Below are 24342 nucleotides of genomic sequence, written 5' to 3' on the forward strand. Positions count from 1 at the left end.
TACCATCTGCTTTAGTCCTTTAAAACTGTGAAGCACAGGAATTGATCGCATGACAGGGATGAGCTAGGAAGATTAGTGGTTGCAGTCTTCCACCCACCAATATATTGGTAATAAACCTGTGGAATGATTACTGCCACAATGGAAAGAATTCTCTTGTTGACTAAATTAATTGACTCACTGCTTACATTTATGTAACTGTACATATCCAAAATCTCTGTATCTGTGCCTTTTTTGTGAGGTAACACAATGGAAGTAAGCATGGAAAACCACTCTTAATTAGAAGCTAGGCCACCTGTAGTATCTTTTCATTTACTGTGACAGAAACGGCACCACAGCAATCTCAAAAAGTAAACAGCTATGTCCTTAACTCCATCACTCAATTTAAGTTGACCCCCACTTAACTAAGATTCAGCTGCAAGGGCCTTCTGGCAATTCCCTCACTGCAAGAAGGGGAGTTACAGGGAACCAAGCAAAGGGCCTTCTTGGTAGTGGCACCCTCCCTGTGGAACGCCCACCCTTCAGACATCAAATAGATAAACAATTATACGACCTTCCATTGGCACCTGAAGGCAGCCCTGTGTCAGGAAGCTTTTCATGTCTGGTGTACTGTGTATTGTTTTATAGTCTGTTGGAAGCCACCCAGAGTACTGGGGCAACTAGATGGGGGGTGGGTACAAGTAATGAATAATAATATGGCTATAAACTTAAACACACAAGGGAATGTCTCATTGAATTCAGTTGGAATTACAGTGGTACCTTGGGTTACATACGCTTCAGGTCACATATGCTTCAGGTTACAGACTCCGCTAACCCAGAAATAGTACCTCCGGTTAAGAACTTTGCTTCAGGGTGAGAACAGAAATCGTGCTCCAGCAGTGTGGCAGCAGCAGGAGGCCCCATTAGCCAAAGTGGTGCTTCAGGTTAAGAACAGACCTCCGGAACAAATTAAGTACTTAACCCGAGGTACCACTGTACTCTTGGGTAACTGTTTAGGCTTCTGCTTAGCCTGGCAGTCCTACTTATAGGCACAACAGCTGACTAACAAGAACCAGACAGGCCTGTACCACTTGCCTTACCAAAAAAGCTACAAATTCCCTATGTGTGCATGTCAAGCACCCAGCACACCACACACAACTGGGTGTTATGCTTGATAGGTTACAATTTGCGCAGGCCTGAATCTGTGGACGACAGCTTTTGTGATTGTCATCAGATTTCAGCTAAGAAAAGATAAGCATTTCAGCTCCCTTTTCATCTCTGTGCAAACCGCTTCCCTGCGGCCAGTAAAATAATAAAACTGTTTTCTTTTCTCTCCCACCCAGTAAATGAGAAGTAGAGGCTGAGACACGATAAATAATCAGGTTAGTTTCATTTAAATAAATTTATTTTTTAAATAAAAGGCTTGTTGGGTTGGGTGCTTTTTTTGTTTTTTTGTTTTGCATGTGTGCATAAACTGTGCAATATAAGGGCAATCTCAGAATGCATATACAAAAACAAGGCACAGGACAAGTACTGATGAAAGAAAGGCAGTTAGTTGCACCACTGCCTAAGACTAGGGCAGATCATCAGGTGGACTTCCTAGGAGTATCTAAAAATATACCAGCAATTTCCTTGTCAGGGAATTCATTAGCATTCCATCTACAGACGACCTGAAATGTTGGCCCAAGTTGAAATTTCTCCCAAATTCCTAGATATGCTGATGGGTATGAGACCCTCATAGAAACGAGTTTCATAGCTCTACCCCATTCACGTTTACACAGAAGCAAGTCCCACTGTATCAAAGGGGCTTGCTCCTAGGTAAGTACACACAGGGTGACAGTCAGTAACTCCAGGGAGTTAGATATGGGCTTGAGGGAGGCTTTGATCTGCTGTGTGGAACCTGGGAAGAAACTCTGTCCAGGATCAGAGAGGAAAGGAAGCTTTGGGATGAAGACGGAAATGGAGACACCACTTCTACAACTGAGAAAGAAAAAAAGGGAGGGACGGAGGCGCTGAACCTCACTGCCTAGAAATCCTGCTCAAGGCTCCCTCCCCAAGATTTAACCAGACTCGTGAGACTGTGGGCTAGAAACCTAGAACCCATTGAAGAGTTGAAATTCTTGGTTATATGGAATTCTGTGGCAACAATAGGGAGTACACAAAGCCCAAATTATAGCCTTTTGGGCAGATATTGTGGATTTGTGAAATCTGTCATCAGGGTTAGGGGACTCTTGTCATTTGTCAGGGCGAAGGTGCATGCAATTCCACATCCGTTTCCAACAGTGAGGAAGCAAGGTGATTCCAGGAAGCCCACAGGTAGGGTGTTAAGGTCGCTGCCTTCTCTCATTATTTGTCTCCCGGCGTGTGGTACAAAGACTTACACTCCCTTGAAACCTAGAGGATCCCCTTAGGCCACTGTTTCTCAAACCTGGGTCCCCACTGTTGTTGGACTACAACTATTATTTCTGACCACTAGCCCTGATGGGAGTTGTAGTGCAACAACAGTGGGGACCCAATTTGAGAAACTGAGCGTAAAAGCCACTGATGGCCATGTCCCACTCCACTAATCCCCTCTTAAAGCCATCTAGGCCAGTGCCCATATAAAACCTTTTGAAGAAGTCCTCTGTCCCTGTGGGTATGCATATGGTGACAGCGCTGGTACATGTGGTAGTTTGTCAGGGCATAGTTTGCTAGTGCCAGTCCAAGGCTTGTTTAAGAGTCACAGATACCTGTTCCTTAACTGCTAAAAGGGCTGGCAAGTCTGTTCAAGCAAGTCGTTATGTACACGTTGGACTAGTATGTCTGCTGGCATGGCTGTTAGCTCACGCCACCTGTTTGTGATCATCAGTGTGCATGTAAATGTGTGCCCAACTGAAGACTCCCCAGATCATCCCGGTGATGGGCCAAGATAGCTTCTTCAATCCAAACACCTTTATAAAAAGGAAAAAAGAGGAAACAGCTGAAGGTCAGTGCTTAAAGGGGAGGGACCCAGCAGGATTTGTCCTCAGTCTTAGGCTATGTGGCCCAAAGTGCAATGTGAGACATTTAACAGAAGGCGTGTGTGTGTGTGTGTGTGTGTACACACAAGCTCCTGTCCATCCCTCCCTTTCTCTAGGCCAGCAGCGATGGCCTCTTTTCCAGCATGAGCGCTTTGGGCTGTGCAGAAATCCACAGGTCCTCTTCCTTCTTTCTCCTCCTCATCTTCTTTCTTCTCTTCTCACTCGTGCTGTAGCTACCGCTGTCCTTCCTCCGACCGCCACAGAAACAGCAGTGGCAACAGACAAAGATGCCGACCAGGAGCACGAGGGTGGGGAGCCCCAGAAGCACCGCCAGGCAGACGGTGTTGTAGACCCCCTCCTGGTGTTTGGAGAGGATGAAAGTCCAGATCGAGTGGAAAAACTGACTGATCTGCTCCATGGCTGGAGGAAGGGCGGGTGGGATGTTAGACCACTCCCCTCGCCTGCTGGGTCTCCGTCTGCTGCCCAGAGCACATGGGTCTCGTGTGCAGATTCCTCTCACCAGCCCCTGAACAGGTGGGAGATGAAAGGTAAAGCAAGGCTGCCATTGGGTATCCCCTTCAGATATTAGCCAAAGACCTCTGCTGGTAAGGCTACTATGACACTCCACAGCACAAAGTCAAGGTGACATATATGGCTCTCCCGCTTTCATTTTATTCTCGCAACAACCCTGTGAGGTAAGTTGGCTGGGAGACAGTGACTGACTCAAGATCACCCGGTGGAGCCTTCCAGTGGCGTAGCGTGGGTTGTCAGCACCCAGGGCAAGGCAAGTAATTTGCGCCCCCTAACCCGTGGATTTGCGCCCCCTAACCCGTGGATTTGCGCCCTCTAACCCTAACCCCCAGATGTTGCGCCCGGTGCGGCCGGCCCCCCTGCACCCCCCACGCTACGCCACTGGAGCCTTCAGATGTTGGACTCCCATTAACCCTTGACCCATAACTAGGGAGGGCGGGAGCTGTAGCTGAATGACATCTTGGCGGGGGGCAAAGGTTTAAAGCAGGCATTTCGTGCAGGCCAGTAACTCAAGATTTGTATAGGCTGGGGCTGAACTTTGGAACTGGCAGAAGCCTGGCCTAAACAGGAGGGATGACACTCCCCCCCCCCTTCCCCTTTCCTTTTGCTTTTCAAAAGCAGGAGCCAAATTTCAGGAGGTGGGGGGGGAGGTGAGGGGAGTCCCCCCCCCCAATCATCTGGAATGGCACTATGCTATTGTCCAAGCAATAGCTGGGGTGGGAAAATGGCAACTGCCATTGGAGACAGCAATGCCCCACTGTCAATGTCCAAACAATATTACAACAGCTCTTGTGATGTGACATTTTTAAAAAGGCATTTGGAAGTAGCAGGAGTGCTGGCAGGTTTCACCTCCTCTCACAAAAGGTGAAATGCCACATGCTTTTCATCATTATTATTTTATTGTTCATTCCAGTTCTATACTGCTTTATTTTTTTTGGGGGGGGGGAATAACAAAGCCGTTTAGAGCTTACATTAAAATGTTAAATAAAACATTGCAGAAGAAAATAAAATGCAAAACATAAAAATAATAGTCTGTGAATGATGCCACAAAATGGGGGTGGTGATTTACCACATGTAGGTATAACTGTAGTCAACCCCGCCCCCCATTTTGAAACTAGCTTATCACACCTTTCAAATTTACCATGAATCAAACTGATGGATCAAATCCTGATTCAGGCAGGCAGTGTGACTTGTTTTGTTTTCAAAGGGCTGAATGGACTTGTGTATTTGGGCCTCCCTCTTTTTCTCTTTCCCTTTCCCTTTAAAAGGCAGTATAAAATCCAAATACCTTGAGAAATTGCTTCAGGGAGGAGTGGAGGTTGTGAAGGAGGGGTGCCAACAGAGGCTTCCAAGCCAATCAGCGCAGTGCACACGTGTCTTCTGCAGTAAACATACAGAACCAAGTTTGATCTAGGAGAGAAGATTGTACATTTAAGCGAAATCCGCAATGGGTGCTTCGTCAAAAAGTTCAGTGTTCATATTATATACATCTGCACCCCCACCTTCCCAGACTGATTCTGACTTGCTGTTGAAGGCTATCATGAGCCTGACAATGCTGTGAGGAACAGCCCTAGGGAAAAACAGCAGCAGGAGCACCAATAGATGTCACCAGAGGATGTCAAGGGGGCAAATCTCTTTGGTATTTTATTTGCACTTCCTGTGACCCTTGGCTCAGGCTTAGTCACTTTTTCTTGGGCTTCCAGGACAACTGTTGCCCCAGCTCTTATCATCAAAGCTTGTGAAGTTTTGCAACTTTTCATATGGCTCCTGTTTCCAAACACACGTCTGGTTTTTGCTATAGCCACAGCATATCAATGAATTTCTACAATGGAACAGGCCGTGAATAGATAGGTCTGATTCTCATCTCCAGTACAAACAATAGGCATGTGGGTGCTTTGGGTGCGGGGTGTGTGTGTCATGGCTTTCTGTCTCCTCCCCCACTTCCTACCACAGATCACACTGCCAACATGTCGGGTTCTCTGGAAGGGCTGTTAGCAGAGCTCATTCTGCAACTGCAAATGCAACTCACTTTCCTACTAACTTCTGTTCAGCACAAGTATTAGCAGGGGCTGCAGTAGCAAAGAGGGAGGGAGGGAGGAGTTAGGCTAAGGTTACCAGACGTCCCCGTTTCCCCGGGACAGTCCCCAGATTTACAAATCAGTCCCCATATAAAATCCATTGAAGTTGAAAAGTGTCCTTGGATTCATTGAAAAAAAATCTGGTAACCTTAAATTAGGCGGCTAGGTGCTTAGCATCCTCCTATTGAACAATCTTTTTTAATATAATCCTTTATTAGGCATAGCAAACCACACATTATCTAACAGACACCATATACAAATTGTGCAAAATACGAGCTCAACATAACAAGGTTTGTCCCAGTCAGATCTTTAACTCCAGAGAAAATTAATTTGCATAAATAATACAATACAATTGAACAAGTATGTTAAGTCGTGGGTTGACATAGCAGCCGGCACAGCGATTTCTTCAAGTAGCTCTTTATTATGGTAAGCTGGAATAGAACTAACTAACTGCGAACAGCTCAGCCGGCCTGTATTTATAGGCAGCCGGCTGTCAACATTGTAACCACAACAGCCCAGAGTTCCCGCCTAAAATAACTGCCGCGGACCTGAGTGAAAACTATCTACAGACCTGAGTGAAAACTATATACAGTATCCCCCTGTTGGCCCAGGGTGAAACTACACTACATAACACAGTATCTAACACCCAATGAACTAGCGCTGCTCATTTTCAAGAGTGATTTCACTTCATGAAAGCTCTCCTGCCTAAAGCTTCCCAGTGGCAAAGTTTCTATGTTGCACTGGGGTTATATGGCTGACCAGTTTTCTCTAGCTCCAACCTGGAGACATATGAAACACACAAACAATTGTCTTGTTCAGTCTTTTGGGGTGTCCACTGTGGTGGGTATGCATTTGGTAGTGCTGAGCTCATAGACTCGCCTCTTTTCCTATCTGATTCCAGCAGTAGGTATGTAAATACATGGACATTTGCACTACGGCAAGACTGCCTACACAACAATACCCTCATGGAAGGCTAGTCTAAGATAGATAAGGTGGTAAAAGGATGAACAGAGACAAAATTTCAATGCAAATGTTTCTTGTGCCAAACAATTCAGAAACAACACCTGAGCAATATATCTAAAGTAAGTGTCGAACTTCTCAAAATGAAGCATCCACACCACCAGGATGCACCACACCATACAAGGTACATGAGCATCATGTCCAGCCCAATGCTTTGCTTTGGTGTAAAGCAGTCAAGCACAGCCAATACACAAATGGGTAAATAAACCGAGTTTCCACTATTTTTGTTTTAAGCAGTCACTGTTTTGGAGAGAGATGACCCTCTTGACTCTCCACTTCCTTTTTAAACTTTCGCCTAATTTTTAGATGTTTTCTTTAGAAGTCAAATGTGACCACGTGGGACTTCCTTGGCCGCTTAGCTTGGTGAAATTAGCACATTGCTGAACCTACTGTCTGGTTTTATACTGAACTTAAAATAGAACTTTAAAGAAACAGAAGCCTTAGCCAGTAAAGTTAATTCACACAAGACGTACTGAAGGTACACTCTTCTAGATGTCTACTTAGAACTAAGCCACGTAGAGTTCAATGAAACTTACTCCCAGGTAAGTATGCATAGGATTGCAGCCTAAAGTAACTTTTCCTGTTGCTAAGTTTGCTTGGGGCTCTTCTCAATTTAAAGGTGCTTTGGCCCTTTTAAAATTAGCTTTAATTTGGGTTTCTCATTTAAGATTGAACTGCAGTCAATCAAACCTTAATTGTTATGGCAGAGATAAACCACCACAAGATAAGTTACTACTCTATAGGATTCAGCTTCTGACTTTTGTTTGTGTCAGCTAAATAAAAACCTTCTCCTTGCAGAGATGATTAACTTGCCTGTCTGTTTTATTCCTCTATGCTTTCATTGCCTTCGGCTTGCTTGCTTTTATTATCTTAAAGGTGTGCTACAATGCAGAAGGCACATTCCAGGCTTGGAGTAGTAAGAGAAAAAGAAGAGACGCAACACTGCAAAAGACCACACATAGTTGCGTAAAACGTGCATATGCTAATCTATCTGTATAGATGCAAATTTAAGAAATTGGTTACTATCATTTCAGCCAAAATATTGTTGCATGCCACCCTACCCTCCAGGCAGTAAGAGATTCCAGGGGTTCCAGGCACTTACCCAGGCTTTGGTTTTCTCAGAATGAGAAACAATAGAGACTGTGGTGTTTAGGTTTATTTACACATCATATATGCAACCCAACCCTACAATGGAGGGTCTCACAGTGTTGACACCCCAAGAGGGTCTTGGGCTCAAACCCTCTGGTTTTCATCTACTCCAGAGGTGAGGCTTAATTGCTCAGTTGTCATCACCTGGCCTGGGAGAGAGAGAGAGAGAGAGAGAGTCTCCCATGATCTAAGTCTGCAAAACAATCAATCCACAGCTGGGCCATTTCCAAGAGTAGGAGGAGGAGTCAGCTTTGGAAGGCTTAATTGCACAAGGCCACCTACAGCTCCTCAATTACAATTCTTCTGCATTTCCACTGCAACAGTGTTTTAAGAACTTTGTTGAGGGGGAAAAGAATACCCATTAAGCCTGTCTGTTGGGTTAAGAAATGCTGGTCATTTCTGAAGTTATGTGACCTGTGTGGCTTCTTTGTTGATGGAAAACAGGAAATATGCACACCAACAAACCATGCTTGTATGACTAATCTTCCATGAAGCTCTGTTAAGAAATTATATTATGTTGTATGACTGGTCTAGACTGTTAAGCAACTTAATTATATCTTTCTATTGAATTGTACTGACTTTCATTTTAATGATTATAGTAATTTAGTTCTGATACTACTTTTCTCCGGTATCATTTTTCTACTATTTTCTCCTATACCCCTTAATCTCCAGGACTAAACTCAAGGCTCAGTGTTTCTGGCCATTGGTTCCCTTAGGCCCTGCTGACACCAATGGGACTCAGGTTAGTCATGGGCCAGACCAAGATCTTTTGGCACCTGAGGCAAATGACAAAATGGTGTCGGATAGAAGAGCTCAATTTCCCCCCCACATCTGGCAACCAATGTGCCCCTTGGGTTTCCGATAGTACATGGGTAGGTGAGTTTAAAAAGCCCGGGACAAAAAATTTCACGCCCTGTATTTAGTATAAACTCTGCAAGTGTATACTCCATTATGATTATATATATATAATCTACGAAAGCATATATATATATATATATATATATGCAGGTTTTGGTGTCCTCGGGTGTCTTCCCGAGGACACCAAAACCTGCATTCCTGTACCCGTGAAAATCTACGAAAACAAATATATATATATATATATATATATATATATATATATATACACACCAGAAGGCTTAGTTTGGTCAGAATCGAGCACACATTTGCAGAATTAATGCTAATTATGGTACATTGCTTCCAGTAAATGAGCCAGCATAGAGGATTGTGAAAATTTGTGTCCTAGGATTTTTAAACTCATCTTTCTATGTACCACCTGAAACCCAAGGGGCACATTTGTTGCCAGATGTGAAACATGTTGGCGTTATTTTCAGTTCTCCTACCCCAATCTGAAGATCTACATTAGGCACAAGAAGGGGCGAGAAGAACAAATATCTACATTGGGATCCTGCTGCCTGAAGCCGTTGCCTCACCTTGCCTCATTGTTGGGCCGGCCCGGTAATGCCCCATTGACAGCAACAGGATTTAGGCATAACTAAATTTCTGTTGCTTGGAGCCAACTTTTTCTTATTTCAATCCTTCTTACAACAGCTTTAGTTGGTGGATTATACTGTATCACCAAACTAATCAAAACCACATCAGTGTCAGCTGAGAGCCCAATTTATTTATTGGTTGGCCTTATAAGATGTTATCTCCCTGTTCTGCAATTGGAAGTAATCTGATGTTACTTGAGGTCACGGAGAGCTGCATGAATATCTAAATGGACAAAGGGAGCCTCATCACACCCTGCCAAGCCCCCACATGGCAGAGAGCCATGCGACTTGCCTGAGGATGCTCAGGAAGTTTCAGCCATAGCCAAGAACGGAACCCCATTCTCTCCTTAATGTCTTCTTTCCCTGAAGCACAACAGCCTCCTTCTCCTCTGACCTAAATAGACTCTTCAGCGCCATCAGAAGGTGTCAGCCCTCAAACACACGGATCCCAGCCCTTACTTCAGGTTTACGAGGCTTCCCTTTCTCTTGTCAACAGGGGACAGAGAATCCTAGAACTTTAGAGTTGGAAGGGACCCTGAGGGTCATCTAGTCCAACCCCCTGCAGTGCAGGAATGTGCAATTGTCCCATATGGGGACTGGACCTGCGAACTTGGTGTTATCAGCACCACGGTCTAACCAGCTGAGCTACTGCAACTGTCGCTTGGAAGGGGAATTTTTCAAAAACCTTCCAAGAGAATATGAAGAACAATTATGTTAGCTTTTCCTTCTGATTTCCCTTCAGTTAATGTTTAACTATCAAAGCACAGCAGTGCGTGGCACCAGGGCCCATTTTAATATCAATCAGCTATAAATATTAGATTGCAAAGAGCTGGTGAGGGGTACAATTCATAGTTTCAAAAAGGTGATGGTTGAATGTAGATCCTGGCTTAGTCTGAGCTTTATCCTTGTTCACTTCTTTAATTCTTTCATCTCTTCCATTCTGCTAGAAATAGTCTGATTTGCAGAATGCTGCTCAGATTTGGCCTAATTGCTGCAGCAATAAATAAAACAGAATAAAATGCATAGTTCTATGAAATCCCTGCCATGTGCCTCTTCTTTCTTGATCTGCAGAACGGTACAGGCACAGCATGTTCGATGAGGAAAAAGAAACGGAATAGGTAGGAGTGGCGCATAATTCTCACTGGGAATTTTTCAAAAGAGATGGTAGTAACTGGAAACCTGCAAGATGAAATTCCAGATCTAAAGGGGCACACAGAGCTTTTAATAGCCTCCTTGGCATCAAACTGTTTGCACAGAGAGAGAGCAGACTCAACAAGAAAGTGAGGAATTCCAACGAACATATACAGTTTATATTACCAATCCTGCCAACATGTTCTAATAGCAAACATGGGTGTTTCTTGTGCCAACTAGTGTGGCAGTGGAGTCGGATCATCATCAGACAAAGTAGAAGACTCCCCAAGTGTGAGGGAAATTATTATTTTGTAAAAGAGAGGAAGAGAAGGACAAGAGGAGACAATCCCACTAGAAAAGGGTGAACACAAGCAGAGTCCTGTTGGTGGAAGAGAATGTCTGAAACAGTTGAAAGCTCCTGAACAACATAAAAAAGCCTCCTGAACAACATAAAAAAGAAAAGGCAAGAGTATGCCTTCTGGCATTTATGATGTAAAAAAATAAGAAAGGAGAATTTCAGGATGTTCATTAATGATTTTGCATGTACTCAGGAAAATAAAATAAAATGACACCCCTTTTTTTCTTCCAGAATAAATGCTTAATCCTTTAAGGTTTGCATTATTGTTGTTAATTATAGTAATATATTGATTTTTATCACATTTTCTTTCTATTGAAGTATACTAGCATTGTAGCAGGAGGAAGCCAAACCAACCAACCAAAAGCCCTACCATCAAATGAGTTATTTAATAGAATCATAGAGCAGGAAGAGACCCCAAGGGTCATCTAGCCCAACCCCCTGAAATGCAGGAATCTCAAGAAAAGCATCCATGACAGATGGCTATCCATCCAGCCACTGCTTAAAAACCTCCAAGGAAGGAGAGTCCACCACCTTTGGAGGGAGTCAGTTCTGCCTTTCCAAAAGTGTGCAAATGTGTATTGCTATGTCATCAGTGCTGCTGGTAAAACATTCCAGTGGTACCTCGGGTTACATACGCTTCAGGTTACAGACTCCGCTAACCCAGAAATAGTACCTTGGGTTAAGAAACTTTGCTTCAGGATGAGAACAGAAATTGTGCTCCAGCAGTATGGCAGCAGCAGGAGGCCCCATTAGCTAAAGTGGTGCTTCAGGTTAAGAACAGTTTCAGGTTAAGAACGGACCTCCAGGACGAATTAAGTTCTTAACCCGAGGTACCACTGTAATTCAGAATCCCAAAATATTGGAAGAAATTTGGCAGGGGAGGGTTCCATAATTATCCATAGTATGAGCAACACTTGATAGCCCCTCTCGGCACCAATGCACACCTGTTAATTGATGGCACAGCAACCCAGCACACCTTTTCTGAAACTCTTAGTGAGTACCTATATAAGCACGTAACTCAGAACAACTGTCCTTCCCTGACCACTTTACAGATGGAAAGGATTAGGAGAAGGAATTAATTGCCCATTGTTCTAGTTACATATTTTATTCACTCATTCATTTATGCAAATTGTAACTTGTGCATGGAAAGTAAGGGGAAAGATGTTGCAGAAAATCAACAGATCACTTTAAACATCCAGTTTGCCTTTTTCTGTTTGAACTGTCAACTCTTTGGGGCAGGTTTCCTTACCACTTATCTGTAGAAGGGTAGCAAATGCAGTGCCCTCCAGTTGCTTTGGACTACAATTCCCATCATTCCTGCCATACTGCCAGGGGCTGATGGGAGTTGGAGTTCAACATATCTACAGGATACAACATTGGCTATCCTTGATGTTTAGGATTGTGTGGTGCATCATGTCTCTATAAAACAACCTGCTCCAGACATGTATGCTAGCAAATGGTAGCTTTCGTCAGTCTGTTTCCAATTTATTTTGCCTTCTAACCCTGAAAGGCTCTTTTATTTGTTTTTTTGAGGGGGAGGGAATCAATCCATACAGTGTGCAACCCTCTGAATGGTTTTTAGCCGGGTGTGTTACAGGAAAAGGCGAAGGGCGTGCAATGCTCTGAGAATTTCCTCTTTTAACACTCAACTCCAGTCTGCGTGGCAGAGCACAGAAATACATCAAAGCTACAGTCTTCACACTTTTTACTCCCATTCTGTGGGTTGGTAGGCATGACTAGAGATTAATGGTGCAAGAGTTGCTAGGTCACATTATACTACACATGGAGAAACAGGGAGGAGATGGGGCACAGAAAGTGTGCAGGAAAAATAAGTTCAAAATACATTGAGCCAATAAAATCGTTATTTTTGTGCACATTTAGAATGTTTTCTCTCTCCCCTTTTAATTATTTATATTTTTTATTTTCCTGTGATTGGTGCTTTCCCTTCTTTGGCTTCTTTGCATGCAAGGTAAAGTTCTTGCAACCACCCAAGTCTTCATGCAATCACTGTGTCAACAGGTTTAAAGGCTTCAGTGAAAACAGATAGTATTTGCAGGGTTGTTGTTTTTTTAACACAGTACATGCAAAAATAAAACATGAAAGTCTACCCCCTTTTCAAAATGGTACTGACAGTTATCCATAATAATGAGGGAATATCTTAAAAACATGAAGGCATGTTTCCAGTGAGTTGAAAATGGTTTGAAAGAGGAATTGCTGCTCGTGGTACTCACACCTCTTACACTTTTGATTCTGGTAAACATGTTTTGTAGGTTTTATTTTTTTACTTTCAAAATCCTGCAAAACCTGTTTGGTCAGTGGAGAAGAAGATGTGTGTGTTCCCTGTGGAAAGCAAAATCTCTCTCAAGCCACTTTCTTTTACAAAACTCCTCCAGAGGTGCCTTTTTTCCTCCACTGTTCCTTTACCAGCAATTGGCAAATGTAAGTCTGACAGATAAAGCTTCCCCCACCATTTACATTCATGCTAGGAAAAGCTTCTTCTCCCAACAATACAATCCTATGCAGGTCTACTCAGAAGTAAGCACCAGTAAATTCAGCTGGACTTACTCCTGGGTTAGTTGGCATAGGAGTACGGTGTAAATTTCTGTGTCCAATGTCTACTATGGTACAGGTCAAATGCTACAGATAGAAAACACACACACCATAGCAAGTGGAGAGAACAATGTGAAGAAGGCTCACCCAAGACATTTTGCTGCCTGAGGCAAAGGAAAAGCTGGCACTTCCCCCACTCCAAATCCAGAAGCTGAACTGAACTGGAGACTGAATCTTCCCTTTACACTGTGTGTGTGTTTTGCACAGACTGCTCTGTCCTCCAACACAAGGAACAACTTTGGGGCTCAGGATCTGCCCCCTGAGATAGGGGCTGGCCCCAGTGCAGCATATTTTTTGCCTATAAAGGTTTAAATGCACTTTCCAATGCAAAAAAGTTAAAGAATGCTAAAATGATTAAGAATTGTTGTAAAATTGTGAACCCTCCACCCTCCCTGGAGATGTTTGTTATATGAAGCAATGTTGCCAGCAGAATGACTGAGATCAAGAAGTGATGTTTGGGCCGCAAGACACACTCTCTCTCTCTCTCTCTGTGTGTGTGTGTGTGTGTGTGTTTGTTTAAAGGGTCCCTGTCCTGCTTGCAAATATGATGAATCACAGACTCATTCCATTTACCATAGTTTTTGGGTCCTGTGAGGTTAACAAACAACAAGGGGCGCCAGTAGGCCAACCAAGGGGACTGGCCAGTCTGTATTTTGATGTGTGACAGGGGTGTGTGTGTGTCAGACGGGGATCTGAGATGGCTAGCAGCGGGGCTCCTTTTCTTGGGAGTTCAGATCCCTGGTATACTAAACCTCTAGAGAGAAAAACAAACCCTTTGCTTTCTAGAATTAAGCATATGGTCACCACTTTTTCCTTTGCGAAAGGGAAACAAGACAATCCCAACATGTATCCTTTCTCCCCATCACTGCATCTACTTAGCAGAAAGACAGCAATACAATCTGAATTTCTGCTTGCCATTCAGCTGGCAAGAGGAAAAAACAGCGCTTGTGGATAAGGGTCTTCATGGCACAGTAGTTTGGCTGCAATGACAAACCTCTGGTGTTGGGAGGAAAATGTGTCTGGCTCTGCCTGGTGAGAGACGCTCACCCTCCCTGGAACAACAGGCATTGCAGCAGGAGGGCAGGTGTCTTGCGCATACACACACACACACACACACACACACACACACAGCATTCCCATTGCATTCTCTTAATCCTAAACAGAGTTATTAGGGAGCAAGCCCAGTGTAAAATCAAAGGGCTCATTTCTAAGTAAATATGCTCAAGGTCAAAGTGCAGAAAATAGAACGTTTATCTGAGAAAAATTTAGGTAAGTAGCTGTGTTGGTCTGACGCAGTGGGAATTTTTTTTAAAAAAAAAGTTTGTTCTGGGTACAGTATAAGCTTTCTGAAGTATCTGAAGAAGTGTGCATGCATACGAAAGCTTATACCCAAAACAAACTTAGTTGGTCTCTAAGGTGCTACTGGACATTTTTTTAAAAAAAATAATTTACTGAGAAAAATTTAATAACTTTAACCACAGATGCTACTGCAGCAGACTTGAGTCTACTGCAGCATCTGAACTGGCTGCATACAGAAGTACGAAGGACGAAGCCACACAGTTTCATCATATAAATCACAGAAGGTTTTATTTCCACCCCCTTTATTCCAATCCCTGTATATATGCTCATGTTTCTTTAGTTTCTCAGACGTTAGGAACAGGAATGTATTTTTAGGAAACCAAATGCCGAGATTCTCACCTAATCATTTGGATGATTGAGACAGAAGGCTTTCCTGGGAGCCCTAGGCTTGTTTGGACAATTATTAAGAGCTCATTGACAAGATGGGAGGCGAGCATCCCTGAACGGCATCTTGTCCATCACTAATAATCTTCCCCAACCGCAATAGGCAGCTACAGGTGAGTTGTGAATTTACTTCACGGGGCAAACTGATGGTAAAGCTGTGGAACAGGCCACGGAATCCCCGGTAACATGCAGGGATTTCATGCATAGCTGTCAACGTTTCCCTTTTTAAAAGGGAAATTCCCTTATTCTGAATAGGATTCCTCGCAAGAAAAGGGAAAAGTTGACAGCTATGATTTCATGGCATGTGTAAGTGGTTCCTTGATAAGCAGGTCAACGTGATTCTCTACGTAAGGTAAGAAAAATGTGCCACAGAACTACTAAGGAGAAACAAAAAAATTCCTTCCAGTAGCACCTTAAAGACCAACTAAGTTAGTTCTTGGTATGAGCTTTCGTGTGCATGCACACTTCTTCAGATACACACTTCTTCAGATTTTTTTATTTTGACTAAGGAGAAACAAGCACTCTTCTGACTCAGGGGTGACACTGACTTATCTCCATGTGAACCAAGATACAGGCAAAAGCTCTTCTTGAGCATCAACAGTGGCTTGGTCAGAATCCTTCCCATAACCATCTGAGCTGCTCATGAGTGTTTCCTGCAGTGTCTGATTCCTCCATGGCTACGAATTCCAGCCTTTGAGTCTCTTTCATCCATTTGTCTAGTTTTTCTTTCCTTGGTAAAAAATTGTATGAAAATCTGAATCACAGACACACACATTTTACAAAACAAAACTGAGAGGCAGGGTGTGTTGTGCTCACTGAATTTGCTTTCGCTTTTGTCCCTCACAGAATACACACAAACTGTGGTAATTTCACAGCCATTATTCAAGGCACCTTCTTTTCTGCCTATCATCTAATAAAGGTAAAGGGACCCCTGACCATTAGGTCCAGTCGTGGATGACTCTGGGGTTGCGGCGCTCATCTCGCTTTATTGGCCGAGGGAGCCGGCGTACAATTTCCGGGTCATGTGGCCAGCATGATTAAGCCGCTTCTGGCGAAACCAGAGCAGCGCACGGAAACACTGTTTACCTTCCCGCAGGAGCGGTACCTATTTATCAACTTGTACTTTGACATGCTTTCGAACTGCTAGGTTGGCAGGAGCAGGGACCGAACAACGGGAGCTCACCCTGGCGCGGGGATTCAAACCGCCAACCTTCTGATCGGCAAGTCCTAGACTCTGTGGTTTAACCCACAGCGCCACCCTACAACAATTCACTGAATTAATAAAGACTTAAGCTGAAATCCTATAATCACTTACCTGGGAGTAAGCTCCATTTAACTCAATGGAACTCACTAAACGTGTATAACATTGCACTGTAAGGGATGCAACTAAAGATGGATTTTGTAGGCAATGTAGCTCCCTTTGAAATGTAGAATTTCAGTGCAGTGCAGAGAATTTAAGGAGCAGTCACTTAATGGTACTATTAAAGTTGGCTGTTGCACAGGACCCTGAGAGCTGAAACCTTTTTGCCCTACTCACGTGGCCAAGATTTGCATTTAACTTACTGGACATGCCTGATGGGTTTTGGTACTCCACCTCGGTGGATGTCTCTTGAGACAGCCCCTCCTCACCCATCCTGCCAGGCCCTGTGGCTTGCCTTGCCCACCTGGGCCTCCTACCCTTAGCAGGTGTGCCTTCCCCCAATGTGACCACAGGCACATGCAAAAGAGGTTTTCTAAATGCACCATTGCTCTCAAGTCAACTGTCTGAGGGACGGGGGCGTTCAAGGCAAGTGCAGAGGCCAGAGAAAATCACTAAACTAACCCCCAGGATCTGTACGCCCCACCCCTTCTAAAAGATTTGGAAATTAAAGCAACTTTTTGGCAAGCGTGCTTCTAATTCCTGAGGACAGACAGCAACATTCTTCAGCAGAGCTCTTTGCTCTGACCCCTGTTCTAAACTCCAGGGAGAAATGTGACAGTGTTCATAAACAACATGGTGAAGCTCTGACAAGTACTTGGCCGCTCAGAAAATCCAGTTTTTGGCTCCTTCCCCTTTCCCTCTGGCTCAGCCTCCGCAGCAGGGCCTTCCGATGCCCCCATCCTCTGCCTTAGGAGGGCTCCTGCTTAGAGAGGCATACAGCGAGGGGGAAAAGTATTTGATCCCCTGCTAAATTTGCCCGTTTGCCCGAAGAAATGAGCAGTCCATAATTGTAATGGTAGGTTTATTGTAGCTGTGAGAGACAGAATAACATCAGGAAAAACCCCAGAAACCCAGAAGACAAAAGTCAGAGATTGATGTGCATTATAATGAGTGAAATAAGTATTTGATCCCCTATCAACCAGCCAGATGTCAGGATACCTGGTATCTTCACTGTGTGTAAGGAGCTGAGATTACAAGCACCTGCTGTAAGGGAGAGGTCTTACCTGTAATCCCAGCTCGTTACAGTACCTGTACAAAAGATACCTGTCGACAGAAGCAATCAATCCAGCAGATTCCAAAGTAGCCACCAAGACCAAAGAGCTGTCCAAGGATGTCAGGGACAAGATTGTAGACCTGCACAAGGCTGGACTGGGTTACAAGACTATTGCCAAGCAGCTTGGGGAGGTGTCAAATAGTTGGTGCAATAATTTTCAGATGGAAGAAACACAAAATAACTGTCAACCTCCCTTGGTCTGGGGCTCCATGCAAGATCTCATCTCGTGGAGTTGCAATGATCAGGAGAACGGCGATGAAGCAGCTGAGAACATGTTGATGATCTCAGGGAAGCTGAGACCATAATCACCATGAAAACAGTTGGTAACACACTACACTGTTGAGGACTGAGATCTTGCAGAGCCCGCAAGGTCCCCTTGCTCAAGACAGCACATGTACAGGCCCGTCTGCACTTTGTCAATGCACATCTGAATGACCCAGAGGAGAACTGGGTGAAAGTGTTGTGGTCAGATGAGACCAAAATCGAGCTCTTTGGCATCAACTCGACTTGTCGTGTTTGGAGGAAGAGGAATTCTGTCTACAACCCCAAGAACACCATCTCCACCGTCAAACATGGAGGGGGACACATTATGCTTTGGGGGTGTTTTTCTTCTAAGGGGACAGGACAACTTCACCTCATCAAAGGGACGATGGACGTGACCATGCATTGTCAAATCTTGGGTGAGCCCCTCTTTCCCTCAGCCAGGGCATTGAAAATGGGTCAAGGATGGGTATTCCAGCACGACAATGACCCAAAACACACAGCCAAGGCAATAAAGGAGTGGCTCAAGAAGAAGCACATTAAGGTCCTGGAGTGGCCTAGCCAGTCTCCAGATCCTAATCCCATCGAAAATCTGTGGAGGGAGCTGAAGGTTCGAGTAGCTACACATCAGCCTTGAAATCTTACTGACTTGGAGAGGATCTGCAAAGAGGAGTGGGAAAAAATACCTCCTGAGATGTGTACTAAGTCATCTTTTGCAAAGGGATCAAATACTTATTTCACTCATTATAATGCACATTAATCTCTGACTTTTGTCTTCTGCGTTTCTGGGGGTTTTCCTGTTGTTATTCTGTCTCTCACAGCTACAATAAACCTACCATTACAATTATGGACTGGTCATTTCTTCGTCAGAGGGCAAACGGGCAAATTTAGCAGGGGATCAAATACTTTCCCCCCTCCCTGTACATATAAATCTGGAACTCACCACAAGTGTTCCAGGGGGCCCAGGCTAGTCACAACGATCACCCCCTACCCTCGAGCAAGAGCTGAAGAGCCAACAATATTGTCTGAGAAAGGCAAAACAAAGGCACGGGACCTTTTAGCCCCCCTCCCCTGTTCGTGTGAAAAGCACCCTTTCTTGAATCACCTCAGGGCCAAACTTCACAGGACGTATGTTATCCATGACTGCAGCTCCCAGTGTTGCACCTGCAAGTTCCTGAATTGCTTGGAGGTAGTGCACATTCTCTACCTGCCCCAATCAAACACCTTCATGAAGCTGTTCTTAGCTCCACCAGTGGGTATAGGGCTGTCTGTCTTTCCCCCTCTACTGAAGCTACTAGCAACTTCAGAAGTTCGCAAATGGATGGCTGCAGGACGATACTATTTCCATCAGGAAAATTATGCAAGGGAAAAGGTGGCTGCCCCAACCAAAATCAGACCTGCTTCTGATTTCAGAATACCCGTATTTTTCGCTCTATAACACGCACCCAACCATAACACGCACGTAGTTTTTAGAGGAGGAAAATCCGTAGGCATGCCACCCGTAGGCATTTCCTCCATAACACGCACAGACATTTACCCTTACTTTCTAGGAGGAAAAAAGTGAGTGTTATGGTGCAAAAAATACGGTATATATCCGAAGAGGAAGCCACAGATTCCTTGTGTCACTCACATGCAGCTTGGCTGCCAGTTGCTCAGTATCATTCACTGCACCTTAGCTGGAGGGACAGGTGCCCAGTAAGGGAAGCTCTGCCAAACTGGCCTCCTTTGCTGTTCACACTGGATAGGGAGGGGTTAAAGAGCCTCTGGCTTGTGTCTCAGCTTGGGAGAAATTGGCTTAATGTGCCTATAGACTGCAGGTGAGTAATAAAAGAGACAATCTCTGGGATCCAGACTTGGCCCCTGTGACTTCCAGTCGCCCATCCCTATGGTTAAGTCATGCGTTTCTTCATTTCTTGCACTGTTCCTGTGCCAAAGTGTGAGCGAATACTGAGGTATGCAAGTTTTGGGCATGTTGGGGATGAATAACCTATCTGAGCACCAGCGGTGGAAAAGCAGTGTGGAATTCTAGGAAGCCAATGCAAGTGAAATATGTGTCGTTTTGCTAGTGAAGTCTGGTCCTTTTTGTTTTATGAACACACCACAGCAAGAGCATCATCTACCTTCCACAACAACATTTTCCCTTGTGAAAAATTCTGGGCCATCATGCTCACTATTTGAAACCCCTGGCATTAAAGCCTGTGGCCACCTTCTTATCATGGGAGAGAACAAGACACATAACTTCTTTCTCATTGTACCTCGGGTTACATACGCTTCCGGTTACATACGCTTCAGGTTACAGACTCCATTAACCCAGAAATAGTACCTCAGGTTAAGAAATTTGCATCAGGATGAGAACAGAAATTGTGCTCCGGCGGCATGGCAGCAGCGGGAGGTCCCATTAGCTAAAGTGGTGCTTCAGGTTAAGAACAGTTTCAGGTTAAGAACGGACCTCTGGAACGAATTAAGTACTTAACCCGAGATACCACTGTATATGTTTATAGGTAAAATATGGCGGTTGTTTTTTTAAAAAAAGAAAGATATCTGGGTTACTTTCAGTTTACATCTCTGTGTTAAAACAGCCACACAGGACATATGCAACCCTGCCTGCCCTATAGCACTACAAGTCCCACTTCCCCAAAATGATGCCCAGCAAAACACTTTTCTTTTTTTAAAAAAGCGCTGTTCTCACTCTAGCAGTGACACTACAGTCTCCGAGCTGAACAGATTCCACATTGTCTCAGGGCTCCAGCAAGAGAACTGGGCGACTCTTACGAGTTGTTGGTGGGGCTGGCACTGCCTGGCTAAGCGGACTTGGGCACGTCGTTTGGCCTTGGGCACCCCATTTTCTCCCCCACAAGGAATATAACCCGGAGCGTCCTTCCTACCTTCCCTCCCTGGACGAGTCTCCAGCTCTTCTCAATATTTCTTGAAGTGGGGTCTTGCCCAGGTCTAGGCAGAAGCCCAGGGGCGGAGATGAAGGTCCCAGCCTCCCTCCCGGCTCCCCCCCGAGCCCGGCGTCAGGGGCGCGCCGCCTCGCAACACGCGGCTTCCGCGTGGCTAATAGTTGCGGGTGGAAGGATGAAGCCAGGAGTTTTCCGATCCCGCCTTAAAGCCACCCCTCCGCCACCTCTTGCGGCAGCCAAGTCCGGAGAAGGGCTCTTTTGTCTGCCCCGGGTCCGCTGCACGTCTAACGCGGCGGCCGCTCCGGAGCCCCCCAGGTCGGGGCTGGGCAACCGCCGAACCGCTGAGCGCGCCCGGAGCTTCCGGGAATCGGGATCTACTTGGGGAGGGAGGGAGGGAGGGAGGGAGGGAGCAGGCGAGACCCGGACCCCGAACCGACGGCAGGCTTGAAACCAGCTCCGGCTCCCCGTCCGGGTCTCGCAACGCGCACTTACTTGCGCGCGCCAAGCCCCACTTTGCGCAAGGCGACGCGTCTCCAAGGAAGGGCCGGGAGCGCCAAAACGGCGGGGAAGCGGATGCGAGCCTGGACGGCGGGGTGGGCAGGACGCGCCAAGGTTGTTTGGCCGCTTGGGCGGACCCGAGTCCGGGTCTGGCTGGATTCCGGAGGGCAGGCAAGAAAAGCAGCGCGGCCGCTCCAACTTACCGGCTGCTCCTTCATCCACCGGGCGGCCCCGAAGTTTCCGAGCTGCCAACGAAAGCAAAACAAGAAGCCGCCCGGCCGGAGGGCGGCCGTGCCTGCCTCTTCCTTCCCGCCGGCTGTTAGCCTCCCTCCCTCGCTCTCCCCGCCCCGCGCCTCCTCGGCTGCACCTGGGCGGGAGCGCCACTCCGGGGGCGCCGCTTTCTCTCGCGCTTTCCCCTCCCTTTGGCGCCGGACTCCCTTCGGCCCCCGACTCGCTGCCCAAACAGGCCGGGGAGATGCCGGGCAGGCGGTCGTCGGGAGCCCAGATCCTTCCACCTTCACCGTGGATTGCTGCGCGTCCCCTGGTCGAAAAGCATGTTGCTTTTTGGTCCAGGAACTTTCACCCGACAGGCCGGGTGCCCAGGGCTCAGATTATGGCGGGTGGGCGGTTGAGGGGCACCTAACCATATCCACGAGTCCCACTCCTGACTCGTCCTAGTTTCCTCCAAACCACCCTTCCCCTCGCTGCCCTCCAGAAATAGTACCAAAGAGGCTCATCAGAAAAACAGGAGCGGATCAGTCCCACTCTGGCTTTCCTCCACTTACACAGCAGGTATGAAGTGGAAGGACAGAAAGGGCATTGAAACCGTGACCTCAGTAAGGACTTTTAAAAAAGAATAGTACCTACTTCCTCTCCCTCCTTTATCTCAATTTCCTGTTATGAAATTTCTTTCTTTTTTTAGACAATCAGTGAGTCAAAGTGTGATTTTCATGGGGTTTGGCACTCACGCCATGGTGTAGTGGTGTAGTAGCATGGTATAGGGGTTCAGAGCAGTAGACTCGTAATCTGGTGAACTGGGTTCGATTCCCCGCTCCTCCACATGCAGCTGCTGGGTGACCTTGGGCCAATCACACTTCTTTGAAGTCTCTCAGCCCCACTCACCTCACAGAGTGTTTGTTGTGGGGAGGAAGGGAAAGGAGAATGTTAGCCGCTTTGAGACTCCTTAAAGTGAGTGAAAGGCGGGATATCAAGTCCAAACTCCCCCCCCCCCCACTACAGGATCATGGTCTTTTCACCAGTACATATCACAGTCAAAATCTGAAGAGCCCTGCCAGGCCCACCTCATCCAGTACCCTGTTCTCACAGTGGCCAACCTGTGGAAAGCCTGCAAGCGAGGACATGAACACAGCAGCCCTCTTGCTTCCTGTGATTCCCAGCAACTAGCTGAACACCACCATCATCGCTCACAGACACTGACAACCTGGATGAGTTTCAACAGGAGTTGCTCCTGAGTAAGTCTGCGTAGGACTATAGCCAAACCAGCTGATTGTATGCATGCTCTTTTAACAGGGCTTATTACTGCCATGTAAATTTGTGTCGGGTTTTAACAAAGATGGGGAACCATAGGCCTGGGGTGGGGGGCAAATGGCAAATGGGGTGGGGGGCAAATGGTTTCTCTCTAGCGGGTGCTCAGGACTCTTCTCCAGGCAACACATCCTTTCAAGCCACACCCTTCACTTGCCCTTGCTTTGCACCCTCCTTGAATGTTTTCGCCTTGCTGGAATGTAAGCTTGAACTCTGATAGTGCCTCTTTCTTACTTGCATGGAAACAGATGATTGAGTGTGAAGAAATTTAGCATACTGTACAAAGGCTAAAATTTACATTTGACTCTTTCTGCCCACTTTTGTTTTAGGCCTTGCCCGCCAGTGACATGAAGCTTCCTAAAGGCTGGTCAGAAGGGAATGTGATCCTTGAGCAAAAAAACCCAAAAAAACATTTTCCCAGGCTTGGATCACAGACTTGGCTGAATGTACTCACCTGTGGATTGCACTAGAGCAGGTCTGCACAACTCAAGAGCCAAGCAAGAGGAAGCCCGCCTGTCATGTGGCCAATAAGTGGCCTTTTTAAATAGTCCCAGGCAGAGAGCAAAAGCTGGAGTTGCTTGTCTAGTGGGCTGTATTTGGCTTGGTGAGCCAAAGCTGTGCAGGCCTGTGCTAGAGAAAGCATGCTCCTTTGCCATTCCTGTAGGTCTAAAGTTTTCTTGTGGGTATGGATGGGTGACTGAGGAGCTGTGGCTTAATTTAACTTTGGTTTCAGCTGGTGGGAGGAGATGTAAAAGAGAACAGGGTTTGTTTTCTTTTAACAGCTGTACAAGATTCTGAATTTTTGCAGGTGTTAGGGTAGGGAGCAAAGCTGACATTTCTTCCTTGTTTAAAGTCACAGGAACCCTTTGCTTTGTGCTGGTCATCTTCAGCTCAATAGCCAGGAGGGGCCAGTGGATGCACGTCACAAAAAAATTGTTTTTGTGAAAAGCAGGCTTTTGAACTTGTGACATGATAGCTTCCGTGTAAACAAAGAGAGCTTGTATTTAGAAATGGAATATTTCTGGGTTGTGTTTTTTTTTAAGCCACTGCTCTCTGAAGATCTCCCTGCTCTCCTTGCCCACAATGGTTGGGCTCTGGACTCCACCCACCTGAGTCACCCAGCTCTGGGCACCCGTGACTCTACCTGGCTCCAAGGGGGATTTTCCAGATTTCTATCTGCCTTCTCATACTTAAGTCATCCTAGGGGAAAAAAAATCTCCATTTAGCAGCTATGGCTGTGAGCATGGCAATTTATTATTTAAGGACAGGGTTGGTTATAAGTAGATGAAAAACTTCTGGGCATATAAATAACTTACTTATTCAATGTATAAATTTCTGGTGCTGACAGTTCATAGACACTCAAAGCCAAACTAGATGTGAGTTGCTTTTGTAAAATATTAAAAGCAGTAACAGAGGGAGAGGCAATTTGATTATGATTGCGATACTGGTAGAAGGTTTGTTTAATGCTTCCCCCCATTTAAACCCTTTCCGGGGGTTATTTGCCACCTTGCAGCTTTGGGTGGATCAAGTCAGAAGATGGTCTCCCTCCTTCCACCATTGCTGTGGTCCAAATCAG

At 45.7% G+C, this 24342-nt stretch overlaps 1 protein-coding gene across 6 annotated transcripts; it reads right to left on the reverse strand.

Moving 5' to 3' along the window:
- Nucleotides 1–1363: 1363 nt before the first annotated feature.
- Nucleotides 1364–21622, reverse strand: KIAA0040. 6 transcript variants are annotated; one of them, XM_083507278.1, is made up of 4 exons: nt 21425–21622; nt 7707–7902; nt 4795–4916; nt 1364–3501 (listed from the first exon to the last, which is right to left on the reverse strand). In XM_083507278.1, exon 4 carries the CDS (start codon nt 3391–3393, stop codon nt 3088–3090), a length of 306 nt encoding a protein of 101 aa, XP_083363404.1. In that variant the 5' UTR covers nt 3394–3501; nt 4795–4916; nt 7707–7902; nt 21425–21622; the 3' UTR covers nt 1364–3087. The 6 variants fall into 6 exon arrangements, with proteins under 6 accessions (XP_083363404.1, XP_083363403.1, XP_083363405.1 ...); XM_083507277.1 differs by having other exon boundaries at nt 21421–21622; XM_083507279.1 differs by lacking the exon at nt 21425–21622 and adding an exon at nt 20706–20801.
- Nucleotides 21623–24342: the final 2720 nt, after the last annotated feature.

This window comes from Podarcis liolepis, assembly GCF_965112155.1.
Source record: "Podarcis liolepis genome assembly, chromosome: 6".
Taxonomy (NCBI): domain Eukaryota; kingdom Metazoa; phylum Chordata; class Lepidosauria; order Squamata; family Lacertidae; genus Podarcis; species Podarcis liolepis.